Source organism: Gracilinanus agilis, chromosome 4 (genome assembly GCF_016433145.1).
Source record: "Gracilinanus agilis isolate LMUSP501 chromosome 4, AgileGrace, whole genome shotgun sequence".
NCBI lineage: Eukaryota > Metazoa > Chordata > Mammalia > Didelphimorphia > Didelphidae > Gracilinanus > Gracilinanus agilis.
In genome coordinates, this window is record NC_058133.1 from 55,590,817 (window position 1) to 55,606,200 (window position 15,384).

The following is a 15,384-nucleotide window of genomic DNA, read 5'->3' on the forward strand; positions in this document are numbered from 1 at the left end:
CTGTGTGACCCTGGGCAAGTCACTTAACCCCAATTGCCTAATTCTTACCTTTCTGTCTTAGAGCTATTACTAGAACAGAAGGTGAGGGTTAAAAAAAAAGAAAAAGTCCCACTAGAAACAACTGGTTGGTTGTTAACCATCAATACCAATTATAACTTTTAAAGTTGGTCTCTTTAATACTGAGTAAGTTACTTTTCTCTGTACTTAATTTCTCACTCCACAAAGTGGTTAAACTATGTGTTATGTGACATTCCAGCTCTTATTGGGGAAAGGGGGTTTTGTGATTTCAATAAATAGATGAGCATTATTTGCAGGATTAAATTATTCCATAGCCTACAATTAGGGCCAAAGCAAGCTTACTGGACAATGTTCTACTTTTTTTTGGGGGGGATGGGAGGGACTGGGTCTTCCAAACTAGATGTACAGTGGTCACTCTTGGATTTTGTCCCTATTCTGATTTGTTTGAAAGTCTTATCCTGTTCTGTTTATTCAACTTGGGGGCCCAGCATAATGGTGCTAGACTTGGCTCAGACTCCTGATTGGCTTTAGGCCTTCGGTAGTTCAGAGACTCTGTACTCAAAAGGACCCACCAGGCCCAGACTCCTCTAGTAGGCAGTGCACACAGTCAAGCACAAGCAGGTCTGGGTCTGCCTCTCTCATAAGGATGGTGCATTATCCTCTAAATCCCAAGATCAAAATATAGTTCTGGAGTCTGCCAGCTATTTTTGTTGTCTTCTTGAACAAATCACTTCATTTATCATGAGTCTGATTCCCCGTCAGTGGAAGAAGAGTAAAGTCCCCCTCTTCCTTTACCAGAGGCTGTCATGAAGTACCAGTGTGTTGATGTGTTCAAAATAAAACTAACTTGTTTAAGTATGAGCTGTTCTATAAACATCATGCTTTCTTGGGGATGATCAAAATAAAGTTTTCATATGAAGTTAACAAGCCAGAACATTGTGGTCCAAGTTACTGCAAAGCAAAGACCGTTGGTAGATATAAATTACAGTTCAAGGAGAACTTATTTTTAGGATGAAGAATGCTATTCCTCAACCATCAAAAAATATTGTAAACCTTTCTGAACATTTCTCTTAAGAATTTGTTTTATTCTACTTAGCACTAAGGAGCCTGAAGACCCATGGAACCTAAATCCTTGTTCTTTTTATGATAATTAAAAGGGTTGAAACTTTTTTGAATTATCTGAGAGGTGGTATGATATAACAAAAAGGAAAAAGATTGAGTCAAAATATCTGGATTTGAGTTTGGGCTCTGACATTGGCTAGCTGTGTAACCTCAGACAAGTCTCTTTCCTTCTGAGACTCCATTTTTTCATTTAGTAAAATTAAGACACGTAAAAACTTGGTGTTAATTATCTCACGGAGTTGCAAACTGAAGGTTCTAAAATAGTTGTTATTGTATCAGTCGATTTCACTTTTCATACCAGCTAGCCTGGCTTTCCCCAATCATTTTTTATGCTGTTTACTTTTTTGAACCCGAGCTTGAGACTTTACATTTCTCCTTATTAAATTTCACTTGGAGGAATCGGGATGGGGAGAGACTTAGGTGCCTAAGACAGTTCATATGTCTTGGAGAGAGACCTAAAACAACAACCCTGACTTCCAACACCTCTTTTTTACATCCAATTTACATAACTACATTTGGAGGTAACCACTATTAGTCCTTTAGTATTATTTGGCCAAGACCTATGATCATCACTTATTCTGGGACCACAATTTTGGTGGCTCACCTTTATGCTTACAAAAACTTACTGATTTGGTAACAATCTTATGAGCACAAGCCAAGGGTCTTGAAACATTTTTACTTATCTTGTGGAAATTTACAGCCCCTTGGGTCTGGAAAAAAACCAAAAGGGCAACCCTCCCTCCTTACAAGCATGGAAAAATACAAACCTCAGTATTACATATCCAAGGGTCAGCTCAAGAACAGTTATGTGTTACAATGTAAACTTTATTTTGTACTTAATTCTGACAATTTGCAGTATGTCGTTTGGTTTAGCAGGGATTGAAAAAAGCATTTTACAAAAATAAAAAGTCACTTTAATAAACAGCTTTTTCTGAAGCTGTCTACTTTGAATTTGTGTCTCTGTCTAAAGTGTTGGCTGTGTGCCTTAGAGAGAGCAAGACAGAAACACTCTTGAGGCTTAGCTGCCAATGATTATAGACGAGGCCAACCTATGCTCTATTTCCCATGCTAGGACTGAAAAGATTTTTCTTGATAGATTAATGGATGACAGGGAAACTAAACCTTAAAAAGCTTAGAAATAAAGGCAGCAAGCAAAAGTCTTTAGGAGAGGCCATGGGAGAAGAAAAGTATTTGTTGTCAATATTATCTTGGGTAGTGCATCTTGTTTTTGGGTATGTTTTCTCAGCTATAGGAAATGAACAGATTAGATAATTTCTAAGAACCTTTCTACCTCTCATGATTTCCTGCTCCTTTCTATTCACCAACAGGGCCCAGTGGAAAGAATGCTGAACTCAATGTCACTCTAGGCCTGGCTTGAATTTCTACTTCTGTCTGATATCAGCAGTGTAACAGTAGACAAGTCACTTTAGTATCCCCAGCCCTCAATTTCTTCATTTGTAAAATGGAGGTGGTATAAATAGCTGCATTATCCCGAGACTCCAATGTGATTATATATGCAAAGTGCTTTGCAAATATGACAGTGCTGTAGAAGTAACAGAAAGAATCTTTATATGGTAACCACTGAAAACTGCTTGGTTTCAAGTTAAAGAGAACAAGAATTTGTCACTTTGCCAGTAGATGGCAGTCCTGGAGGTACTCAAGACAGGCATGGTGGATGTCTAATCAAAATGATTCCTTTCAGGAACAGATCTTAATTTAGATTCTTAGTGTTAGCATTATTTAGCATTTATATAGAATTAACGTTTTTTCAGGTTTTTATGTATTTTATCAATTTAGCATAACTTGTAATTCTTTTAGTTTAATGCAGCAAAAGAAATGAAATGAATATATGGGATTTCTAAATTAGATTCTGTCACTAGACTGCTCCCTTTTTTTTTGTTCCTGCTGAAGATGGCTTAAGGGTGTATCTAGTCAGAGATCGTAATACGTGCTGTTGGCTAGCTGGACCAAAATGAGACCACAGAGGCTCTTTTAAGTGTTAAGACTCTCATCAGACTTGCTTCCTTCCCTATGGAAGCATGTTTCATGTCCAAATATTTCCCCAATACTGAGCTCCCTCTCAAATTCAGGGGGTACTCTATGCCGGAGGTAGCGGGCATTCTTGATCTTTGCAAAGAGTTCCAGGTAGGTTGGCATTGTGTCCACTGTCCTAAGGTAACTGTAAAGAGTATAGGCCTTGGGATCAAAGGTAGACTTCTCTCTCTCTGGAGTATGGTTCTGTTTTACACTGCCAGGTTTGGAGCCAAAACCCCCGATAGGACTGGCTTTGATTTCTATCACCTCACTTTCAACTTGGGGAGCTCCAGGAACTTGTTCCACTTTGCTGAAGGTTCCATGGTTCTGGAGATCAGCAGAGATGTCTTCTTGTGGCTGGTTGATGGAATCTCTGTCCTGGAAAGGGTTAATGACAGTGACTGAACTTCTCTTTGGGGCTTTAGGTCCACCTTCAAGAGAGCTGGAGTTCCTGGAGCTTTGAGAAAATGCCTCTTCTTCATTCTTTATGTAGTTTATGGGATGTGAACTTGCTATCTCGATAGGATTGGAGGGTTCATACTTCTTAGTTTGGAGCAGACGAGTTTCCATTGTTCTGGGAAAGGGAGAAAAGACCTTTAAGCATGCATGAAGCAGCTCACATTTCAGTTCAACAATTCTGTGACACAATTCCACAAATGTGAAGCACTTCCTTTGTACAAGGCCCTATACTAGTCCTTGGAGGTATAGCAATATGAGGAGAAATGACACAATGGAAAAGCTGTTGAATTTGGATTGAATACCCAAGACTCCCTCTTAATTCTTGTGTGACTAAGCAAATTGTCTTAGCACACTGGGCTTTAGTTGCCTCATCCATTTTATGAGAATAAGAATATGACTAGATTACCTCTAAGATCCCTTCGAACTCAAATCCATGATGCACTAAAGGAGTGTATGGTCTACTGCAGCCAAGACAATTGAATAAATGACTAGTATACAAGGGAAAATGAGTTCACAAAAGAGGTCCAGGCAAAGTACAAATGGGAATCTTGAGGGAGAGGTCACTTTTATCTGTTGTTTGCTGTTTTTTCCTGAATCCTGGGGATCTGAATGAGATCAGATGAGGCTAGCATGTTAGGGTGGTGGCTTGGGGAGCAAATGAAGGCTCTTTCTGCCTGCTTAAAAGGAGTTGGCATTTATTGAATAAAGTTCTTTGTTCTCTCCAGAGAGGAAAATAGATTTAGGGAGACTTTCTAGGAAATGAAGAAGTTATACTGCTTATAAACCTGTCTTTTCATGGTTCTTTTGTCATTACATTTCTCCTAGTCCTGGATGGCTCCTTTGCACTTAGCTTCCACTCCAAAGGAGGAGATGGGTTCCCCAACTCTTACAATCTTTAAACAGAGGCTGTATGACCAGATATGTTCCAATGGAGGTTCCTTTCATGGATGAGTTAGACTAGCCCTTGAGGTCTTTTCGAACTCTGATATATAATTGTGATTTTTTTGTAATCACAGTGATCTACACGTTTGAGAGAGGTGGGGACAAAATTGGCACATTTTTAGACCAACAACCTCCAATTTATTTGTCTCCTTGCTTTTCCATTATTAAATAATAAATAATAAATTAAAAAATAAAGCCATTCCAATAAACCATCATCTCTAAAGTTCATGTTACCTGCCACCTTTTCTACAAGCTATTGAAAAAATGGTAAGGGTCCAGGAAATACCCTCTGCTATGCACTCATATTGGTAGAACCTTGCCAGACATCATAAAGGCTCTCCATTGTGAACATCCACCCAACCAAGGGGAACTACTGGCTGCCTAGCTGGCAATCTAGGGTATCCCAGATTTATGGTTTGGTATATTCATCATCATTTTTTCTTCAGGCTTTCACAGCCCACACACATAATTATTGCAGTCTTTCGTCATAACATCACGATGGATAAAGCATGCACATTCCAGGACTCATAAGCATACCAGCGACTAACTTCTTTCAAAGGGTTTCTGAGGTCTGTAATTGCAAAGACAGTGGTTCTCCAGGTTTGTTCTTGAAAAATTGGAAGTCATAAAATTGGGCTGTGCTCATTACTCTCTGAACAGACCTGTAGAGAGTTCAGAGGCACTTCACCTCTTCTCCCCACTATAACGAAGCACTCTTCTCCAAGGGCACAGTCCTAGTGACATGGTACTGTTGTGGATGGGCCCCCAGGTTGGGGATGAATTCCTCCACATCTATACTCTACCCCTTCTGTCTTTTGCCAGTTTTTTGGACACCTCTTAAGCTACATTGATTCCTTAGAGCTTAGCTCTGCTGCTATTTTCTGCTCTTCAACTCTCCTTCAGCAGATGGTGCTAGTTACCAACTCTTTGACAATTTATACAGTCAATAAAACAACAAGAATTTCTCAAGAACTCACTATGTGCTAGACTCTGAGCCAAGTAATATGGAATCAAAAACAAAAATGACTCCATCCTCTCAAGGAACTTATATTCAAAGAGGGGACATAATATGTAGGTAAATACAAGTTGCATATATATATGGAAGTTACATGCAGGGTCTATGGGAGATAACCTTAGAGGAAAGGCTCAATCTAACAGCTAGTACCTGTAGGACTTACTCAAGCTGCTGCTTCTTAGTGACTCATCGGATCTCCAAAAGGCAGAGAAAGACAAAATTGGTGGCTCTCTTTGCTGCTTCCCTTGTATCTAGGGACTCTAGGACAAAGACAATTCCTCAATATATTTTTGAAATTGTCCTTCTCCCTATCACCTTGTAAGTTCCTTGAAAGTTCTATTGTCACATCTCTGCCTCCCCTTTCACACAGTACGAATAAATATTTGATTTCAATAAACTGAATAACCCATCATCAGATCCCAAGACACTGAGTCTAAGCATTTCCTTACCGAATGCCCCTGGGCTCAGCTGTCCAGTGTCTGTGACCTCCCTGTTGGGGAATTGTGGGAATGTCTGACTTCTGAGTCCTGAGTAAATTGTTGCTGAAAGATGAGACCTTTTTCTTGGAGTTGCCTGCTTTGGATAAAAAAGAGAAACAAAAAAGAACAGTCCAGGGAATACAAGACCCATGGCTAAGGTTAACAATATAATTTCTAAATTTTTTACCCTGATGAAAAGTCCTTTCAATTTGTGGGTGGAACATGGGGTTTGGGAAGAAAGAAAGACAATTCTCTAAATGTTTGTCCATGTGATTTCTAATATCAAGGTATTGATTTTGAACGCGGTATTGGAACAGAGTGGTAGATAGGTTGAATCCAGGCACTGCAAGGTAGAGGAGAATGAAAATGAAGTATGAGGATGAAAAGAAATAGGAGGCCAATTTGGAAGTTGAGAGGATGAGAAGAGCTCACTGATGTAATCCACTGAGGGAGGATCAGGAGGGACCTTTACTGGAGGCAGTGCTGGTGAGTTTTCTAGAGGCCAGACTGGCCTGAAACAAAGGCTAATGCCAGATAGAAAGGGCCTTTATTCCTTTGCTTTGGAGATCTGCAAGGCCTTCAAGTTCAATTTTAGGAAGTTATAAATTCCTAAACTATAAAACTCTCATTGACTGACTGACTGAGAGCCTCTGAAAAATCAGCTAGTTCAGTGCCTTAAATTGTGGTAGGGTTTGTTCCTTTGACATGTGGCTGTAAAACTTCACTCATTTACCAGTGTAAGGAAGAAGGGTCTTACCCTGTCTCAGCTTCTCCAGTTCTTTCTGTAGCTGCCTCTGCTCTCTGGCCACCATGTTCATGCGATAAAGCCAGTTCTCCTCCAGCCTAAGGAGTCCTAGTCTGAGCCTGGCTTCAGCCCGCTTGGCGTCCTTTCTCTCTATTTCCCATCGTCTGGACAGCTCCTTTCCTACCATGTGTCGCCTCATCTTCTATTCTGTCTTGATACTCCAAAGAAGGGTAGGAGGCAAAGAGATTTTCCCAGGCTCAGTGGCTAATAATAACAAAATCAATTTACTTTTGATGATTTTCTCAAAGTGCCCCTATGAGTCAGTATTTCTGATTTTCTTTGGCCAGGGATTAGTATTTGTAATGGAGACTTTTCTGATGCTTCTTGTCCCTAAGGGGGAAAAAACCAAACCACACAATATGTTATTGCTGATTTGTTATCTGCTTTTAACACACAATAAGCCTGTCCTATAGAAGAAAAAACTACCCAAAGGAATTGGTCCTCTATAGACAGATGGCTAGATCTGAAAATCAGTTTCCTCATCTGTAAAATGGGGCTAATTATGCACAGAGGAACAACCAAATAAGATCCTTTAAATATAAATACATGCACATACATATGTATGTATATATGTATACATGCATACCTATAGTGTATATATCTATAATTCTATACACAGTCTAACCTAGATATACACAGTATGCATATAGTTACATATATATAGACACATTGTATGTGTAGACACTCATACACAACGTGGATACATACACACAGTGTTATATCTAACTTAATTGTTAAAATAACACCCTTAGAAAGTAGTGTATTATTATCCTAATTTAATAGAAAAGGAAGCAATCTTAGGAAGTATAAGACCACAGAGTAATTATTAAGCAGGATTCAAATGAAGATCTCTTAATGCCAAGCCCAGAGCCCTTTTCACTATTCCCACACTGCCTCATACATTTGAAATATGTATTTAGAGTGGTATGGGAGAGTGGATGGATGTTTAATTTGGGGGAAGAAGACCCGCATTAGATCTTGGCTCCCTTACTTCCTCTGTGACCTTTGACTAGATGGCTTCTCAGGTCCCATCCAAATACTACATCTATCATCCTATGAAAACTCTTAGGGGAAAAAAAAGAAAAAAAATCACTTTGTAGAAGTAGGGAGATATTCTTGGGAAAGAGAACAGAGTCCAGAGATGGTTGCTAATGTACAGCATGTCCCTAACTTTGGAACAACTTTTCTGTATTTATTTTATTTTATTTTTGTTCCTTTCTTAAAAATAAGATCATAGACTATTGAGATAAAAGAAACTTAGAGACCATCTGGCCCAACCTCATCATAATAATAAATGACATCTATAAAGTGCTTTATGTACTAAAGTATAACTACAACCCTGTGAGGTAGGGTCTCTGGGTATTATTCCAGTTTTACAAATAAAGAAACTGAGGCTCATAGAAGGAGGCAGAGTGATGCATTTGACTTGAGGTTGGAAGGTCTGAATTCAAATTCTACTCTCCCACCTACTGCCCTGAGTGACTTTATCTCCTTTATCTTCATCTATAAAATGAAAGGGTTCCTTTTAAGTTCTAATCTAGGTCTATGACCCTATGAAGATAGGATTTGTGACCCTTTGACTTTCCATGATGACACAGCTATTACAAGTCAGAAATAGGATTTGAACTTAAATCTGTTTTCAGGTCAAGCACTCTTGGCAGTATACGGGAATACCCTGCTTCTCATTTTACTCTGGAGGAAACCAAGGATCAGAGAGAGAAAAGTCACATAAGGAAGTGATTTTCAGATTCAGAATTCAAATTCAAGTTCTTTGACTCTTCTCATTATACCACCAAGTAGGTTCTTGGGTTAAAGACTATGAAAAAGTCTTAATAAAAAATCTTAATAAATCCAGTCACAAAAACATTCTAAGAAGTATATTAACCTAATAGGAAATATAAAAAAAAATCCATCTTGCTCTTAAAAAAAATTCCCCTCTCTCTTTTGGAATAAATTATCTGTGATTCTAGCTTAAGGAAATAGTAAAGAAAAGTAGGAAGTTCAAACATGCTTTGGAGTATGGTATGTGAATGCAGCAAAGCTATCTAATCTGATAGCACTGATTATCTTAAAAAATAGAAGTAGTGAAAGTCAAGTCCTCTGAAAACCCTTCCACACCAATCAAAAACAAAGTGCTCTGAGCAGGACAAAAAACCAAATCCAACAACAGGACAGAGCCAGGAGACACTCCTACCCAATTCAACTTAGAAAGGTACATAGAGAAGGCTGAATTCTTGAATTTAAGGAAAAGAAAGGAGGGAGGCCCCAAGACCCCTCTCCTACTTACTGTGCTGAGACTCCGACCTTTGCTGGGATCTCAGGGAGAGGGCTCCAGCCCTGACAGAGTGCCTTGCTACCACAGCTATGTGAGGCTCAAAACTCTGACCACAGCTGGAGGAGAGGGACAGAGAGGAGGACAACCTGGTCTAAGCCTTCAGCCACCACTCTCCATCTTGGGCCTCTGCCTCTGGAGGTTTTTAGCTCGGGGCACATCTAACTCTGCAGATCAGCTCAGCCTGGCTTAATCCCATATATCAATAGTGCAGATAAGAAGCCCTCAGAGGATAGAGAAGCAGAATCTCCAACACCCCTCCCCCACTTACTGTGTTGAGACCCTCAGTAAGAGGCTGATTGAGGGCAGATGGGTAGCTCAGTGGATTGAGAGCCAGGCCTAGAGATGGGAAGTCCTTAGGTTCAAATCTGGCCTCAGACACTTCCCAGCTGTGTGACCCTGGGCAAGTCACTTGACCCCTTTTGCCTACCCTTACCACTCTTCTGCCTTGGAGTCTATTGACTCCAAGACGGAAGGTAAGGGTTTAAAAAAAATCTGATGGATTGGGATCCCATGGTGAAGGCTGCAACCTCAAGAGAACCTTGGTACCTTGTTGAGAAGCTAAGGGCTCTGACCTGGCAGCTGACAGGGAGACAGCTGGCAGAAAGCAGTAGAGAGGAGGATGAGGGTAACTACCTTCAGCCTCCACACCTTCATCTTCACCTTCAGCTTTTGCTGGCAGCTGGGGAAGATACGGTCTCAGGGTTCATTAATATTCCATCAGCCTAATCTAGTTAATCAGTAGAGCAGAGAAGAAACCCCTTCAGGACTGAATAGTCAAAACCCACAGATCCAGCAAATAAACAGAGGAGCAAGATTACAGCCAAAGATGGGAGTAAAATGGAAGAAATATGAATAAACAACAGAAAAAGAAAAAAGAAATTACAATTGACAGCTTCTATCCAGGTAATGAACAAAGAACAAATGGAACAGAGGAGGCCAAGTAACTAACCAAGCAAAAACTCAGGAACTCCAATGAATTAGACATAGGCTTTGGAAGAACTCAAACACAATTCAAAAAACAATTAAGAGAGGCTGAAGACAATTGGGAAAAAACTTAAAAAGCAAAAGAGGTCATTTGGTTACAGAGGCACATTAACTAAAACAAGAAAATATTGTTTTAAAACTGACCATCTTAAAAATGAGGCAAAGAAAGTGAAAGATGACCTACAAAGAAAAACAGACCAAAAATCCAGGGATGAAATTCAGTCTTCAAAAATTAGAATCCAACAACTAGAAGCAAATGACTTCATAAGGCAGCAAGAGTCTTTAAAACAAATTCAAAAGAATAAAAAAAGTGAGGAAAAATATGAAACACTTCATTGATGACATAAGACCTGGAAAACAGATCCAAAAGAGATATTTTAAGAATTATTGGCCTACTGGAAAATCATGACAAAAGTAAAAGTCTGGACATCATTCTACAGGAAATTATTCAAAAAAACTGCCCCAACATTCTTGAACAAGAGGGTAAAATGGAGATTGAAAGAATCCATAGATTACCTCCAGCGTTCATTCTCTAATTACCAATACCCAAGAATATTATAGCTGAGATCAAGAACTACCAGACCAAGGAAAAGATATAAGCTGCTAAAAAGAAACCATTCAGATATCATGGAACCACAGTTAGGATAGCAAAGGACCTGGCTGCATCCATACTGAATGACTGGAAGGCATGGAATATGATATTCTGGAAAGCAAGGGAACTGGGTCTACAAAGAAGAATCAACTACCTAGCTAAATTGACTATATTCTTGTGGGGGGGGGGGAAGTATGGTCATTTAATAACATAGAAGACTTTCAAGCATTCCTAAAGAAAAGACCTGACTTAAACAGAAAATTTGATGTCCAAATACAGAACTCAAGAGAATCACCAAAAGGTAATTAAGAAAGGGGGAAAAAACCCAACTTTTTTTTAAGAGACCCAGTAAGTTCAAATGTTTTTTATTCCTATTATAAATGATAATGGTAAATCTTAGAAATTGTTCTTATCATCAGGGTAGCTAGAAGAAGTATATATAGAAGGAGCAGGGACAAGCTGTATAGGATGATATGTCCAAAAAAAAGAAAAACTAGGGGTGAAAAAGAGGATAATACTAAGAGAAATGGGAAAAGAGATAAAATGGGGTGAATTTATATTTCATAAAGAAGTACATGGGGGAGGAGGAGAGAAAACCAATACAATGGAAGGGTGGAAGAAGTTGGAGACAGGTAATACTTAAATCTTACATCCATTAATATTGGCTCAGAGGGAAGAACAATCAGATCCATTGGGGCAGAGAATTGTATCATGCCCTATAGAGAAGTAGAAGGGTAATAAACAGGCTGATGGGGAGGGGAGCAATACAAGGGAGAGAGAGGTTGGGGGGTCATTTAAAAGGCACTATAGTAAGAGGGGAATAAATAAGAGGGGAGGGGCTGAGAAGGGGAGTAACATTAGGGAGGGGAAAGGGGGTAGACAGACTAAAAGTGAAAAGTTGGAGGGGAGAGTAAGAGGGATAAGAGAGAAGGCAGAATCAAAGGAGGAAGTCAAAATGGAGGGGAATACACAGACAGTAATCACTGTGATTGTGAATGGGATGAACTCACCAATAAAAAGGAAGCAGATAGCAGAATGGATTAAAAACCAGAATCCAACCATATGTTGTCTACAAGAAACAAATCTGAGGTAGGTAGACATACACAGGATAAAGGTAAGAGAGTAGAGCAGAATTTACTGGGCCTCAACTGAGAAAAAGAAGTCAGGAGTAGCAATTATGATCTCAGACAAAGCTAAAGCAAAAATAGATCTCATTAAAAGAGGTAAGGAAGATAATTACATCATGATGAAAGGCAGTATAAATAATGAAGAAATATCAATACTCAACATTATAAGAATGACAGAGCCAAGAACCAATGTTAGGGATGGAGGGGAGATAGAGAGAGAGTATATGAGGAGAGACTCTCTCTTCTAGCTCTCCCCTCCCACTGACTATACACTGGAAGACTTCAAGGGGGTGTAACCCCTAAATTGGGTGACCTGGATGGTCATGCTGCCCCATAGGAGTAGGGGATGGGGTTTCCCTATAAGATGAGATATTGGGTACCCCAATCCAATTCTGAATGAGGGCGGGGTTCATGCAAGCCTCCCCAGGGGTCAGTCAACTTTACAGTGGGTGGTCTGGCTCCAAGATGGAGGCAGCCTGACCAAGCTGTGATTCCCCTTCCCCTTGTCTCTCAAGCTCTCCAAAACACTATCTGACTAATGAATGGCTTTTATTAATATCAATATAGGGATTGGGGAAGGGGTTGAAGAGCAGAGGGATTTGGGGGTGCCCTCTTCTCTTTGGGGTTCCCACTCCTAAGAGTCTCCCCCCTCATCCCTTCTTCTATTTCTATTTCTATTATTTCTATTTCTATTTCTATTTCTATTTCTATCCTTTCCTATAATTTTAAGTTAGACCTGAAAGGATCTCTCAACAAGGTTGGATAATGGGGGATGGAGCCTAAGAGAAAGCTCCCAAAATGGAGTCCAAACTTAGCTGACTCGATGATTGAAGTCTTGCTGGATGAGATGTGATGGAATCTTTGACCAGGGAATCAGGGTTTTAACTTCAAAAAAAAGATCCTCAGGAAGCCCTCAGGATTGGAACCAAGCTGGGATATCTTCCTCAGAACCTCTCCTCCTTCCTCGAAGAATCTCCGCCAGAAGCCCTCTCCTCCTTCTTCCTCCAGAGAATTCCAGGAATCCCCTCTCTGGTCCCAACTATCAGTAACTGTCACCAACAGCCTTCTTCTGGCTTTTTTTGTCCCATCCCTCATCCTTACAACATACATGCACCAAATGGTACAGCATTCAGATTTCTAAAGGAGAAACTAAAGGAGCTTAAGGAGGAAACCATCCTAGTGGATCTCAACCTTCCCCTTTTAGAACTAGCTAAATTGAACAAAAAATGAATAAGAAAGAAGTTAAGAGAAGTGATTGAAATGTTAGAAAAATTAGAGCTAATAGATATCTGGAGAATAATAAATAGGGATAAAAGAATATACCTTCTTTACAGCATCACATGGTACATATACAAAGATTAACCATGTACTAGGGCATAAAAGCATTGTAAACAAATGTAGGAAAGCAGAAATAATAAATGCAATTTTTTCAGACCATAATGCAATAAAAATCATAATCAATAAGGACTTGTGTAAAGGCAGATTTAAAATTAATTGGAAACTAAATAATCTAATACTTCAAAACTGGTGGGTTAAAGAACAAATCACAGAAAAAATTACTGATTTCATTGAAGAGAATGACAATGAGGAAACAACTTATCAAAATCTATGGGATGCAGCCAAAGCAGTACTCAGGGGAAAATTTACAAATTAGAGAGGGAAGAGGTCAATGAATTGGGCATGCAAATTAAAAAACTAGAAAGAGAAAAAATTAAAAATCCCCAGATAAAAACCAAATTGGAAATCCTAAAAATCAAAGGTGAAATTAATAAAATTGAAAGTAAAAGAACTATTGAACTAATAAATAAGACTAAGTGCTGTTACTTTGAAAAAACAAAATGTATAAAATACTGGTTAAGCTGATTAAAAAAAAGAAAGAAGAAAATAAAATTAACAGTATCAAAGATGAAAAAGGCAGTCTCACCTCTAATGAAGAGGAAATTAAGGTAATTATTAAGAACTATTTTGCCCAGTTATATGGCAATAAATATGACAATCTAGGTAAAATGGATGAATATCTACAAAAATATATGTTGCCTAGATTAACAAAAGAGGAAATAGAACACAATCTCATCTCAGAAAAAAGAAATTGAAAAAGCCATCAAGGACCTCCCTAAGAAAAAATCCCCAGGGCCAGCTGGATTCCCAAGTAAATTCTATCAAACATTTAAAGAACAACTAATCCCAATAATATACAAATTATTTGGCAAAATAAGCAAAGAAGGAGTTTTTACCAAATTCCTTTTATGACACAAATATAGTACTGATTCCAAAGCCAGGCAGACCAAAAACAGAGAAAGAAAACTACAGACCAATTTCCTTAATGAACATAGATGCAAAAATTTTAAATTAGAATACCAGCAAAAAGACTCCAGCAAGTGATCATGAGGGTTATTCATTATGATCAGGTGGGATTTATACCAGGAATGTAAGGATGGTTTATATTAGGAAAACCAAACCAAAAGAAATCAAATGATTATCTCAATAGATGCAGAAAACTCCTTTGACAAAATACAACACCCATTCATATCCAAAACACTAGAAAGTCTAAGAATAGATGGGATTTTCCTCAAAATAATAAACAGTGAGGTGGGAGGGGAAGCTAGGTGGCTCAGTGGATTGAGAACCAGTCTCAGAGATGGAAGGTCTTGGGTTCAAATCTGGTCTCAGACACTTCCTAGCTGTGTGACCCTGGGCAAGTCACTTGACCCCCATTGCCTAGCACTTACCACTCTTCTGTCTTAGAACCAATACACAGTATTGATTCTAAGATGGAAGGTAAGGGTTTTAAAAATATAAACAGTATATATTTAAAACCATCAGCAAGTATCATCTATAATGGGGATAAGTTAGAAGCCTTCCCAATAAGATCAGGAGTGAAGCAAGGATGCCCATTATCACTTCTATTATTTAATATTGTAGCAGTAGCAATTAAATCAAGAAAAAAGAAATGGAAGGGATTAAAGTAGGCAATGAGGAGATTTAAATTATCACTCTTTGAAGATTATATGATGATCTACTTAAATAGTCCTAGAGAATCAACTAAAAAGCTAGTGGAAATAGCAACTTTAGCAAAGTTGCAGGATTTAAAATAAACCCACATAAATCATAAGCATTTCTATATATTTTCAACAGAACTCAGCAGCAAGAGTTAGAAAGAGAAATTCCATTTAAAATCACTCTAGACAATACAAAATATTTATGAATCTATATGCCAAGACAAACACAGGAATTATGTGAACACAACTATAAAACCCTTTCCACACAATTAAAACCAAATCTAAATAATTGGAAAAACATTAATTACTTATGGGTAGGACTAGCTAATATGATAAAAACTACAATCCTGCCCAAATTAATTTGCTTATTCAGTGCCATACCTATCAAACTACTGAAAAACTTTTTTTATATAATTAGAAGAAATTCTAACAAAGTTCATTTGGAAGAACAAAAGACCAAGAATATTAAGGGA

General features: G+C 38.6%; 1 protein-coding gene across 1 annotated transcript; it reads right to left on the minus strand.

Moving 5' to 3' along the window:
* Positions 1–3,132: 3,132 nt before the first annotated feature.
* CCDC190 (coiled-coil domain containing 190) lies at positions 3,133–7,013 on the minus strand. Its single transcript, XM_044671946.1, has 3 exons — positions 6,827–7,013; positions 6,040–6,166; positions 3,133–3,748 (listed from the first exon to the last, which is right to left on the minus strand). The coding sequence occupies exons 1-3, from the start codon at positions 7,011–7,013 to the stop codon at positions 3,133–3,135; spliced, it is 930 nt and encodes a 309-aa protein (XP_044527881.1).
* Positions 7,014–15,384: the final 8,371 nt, after the last annotated feature.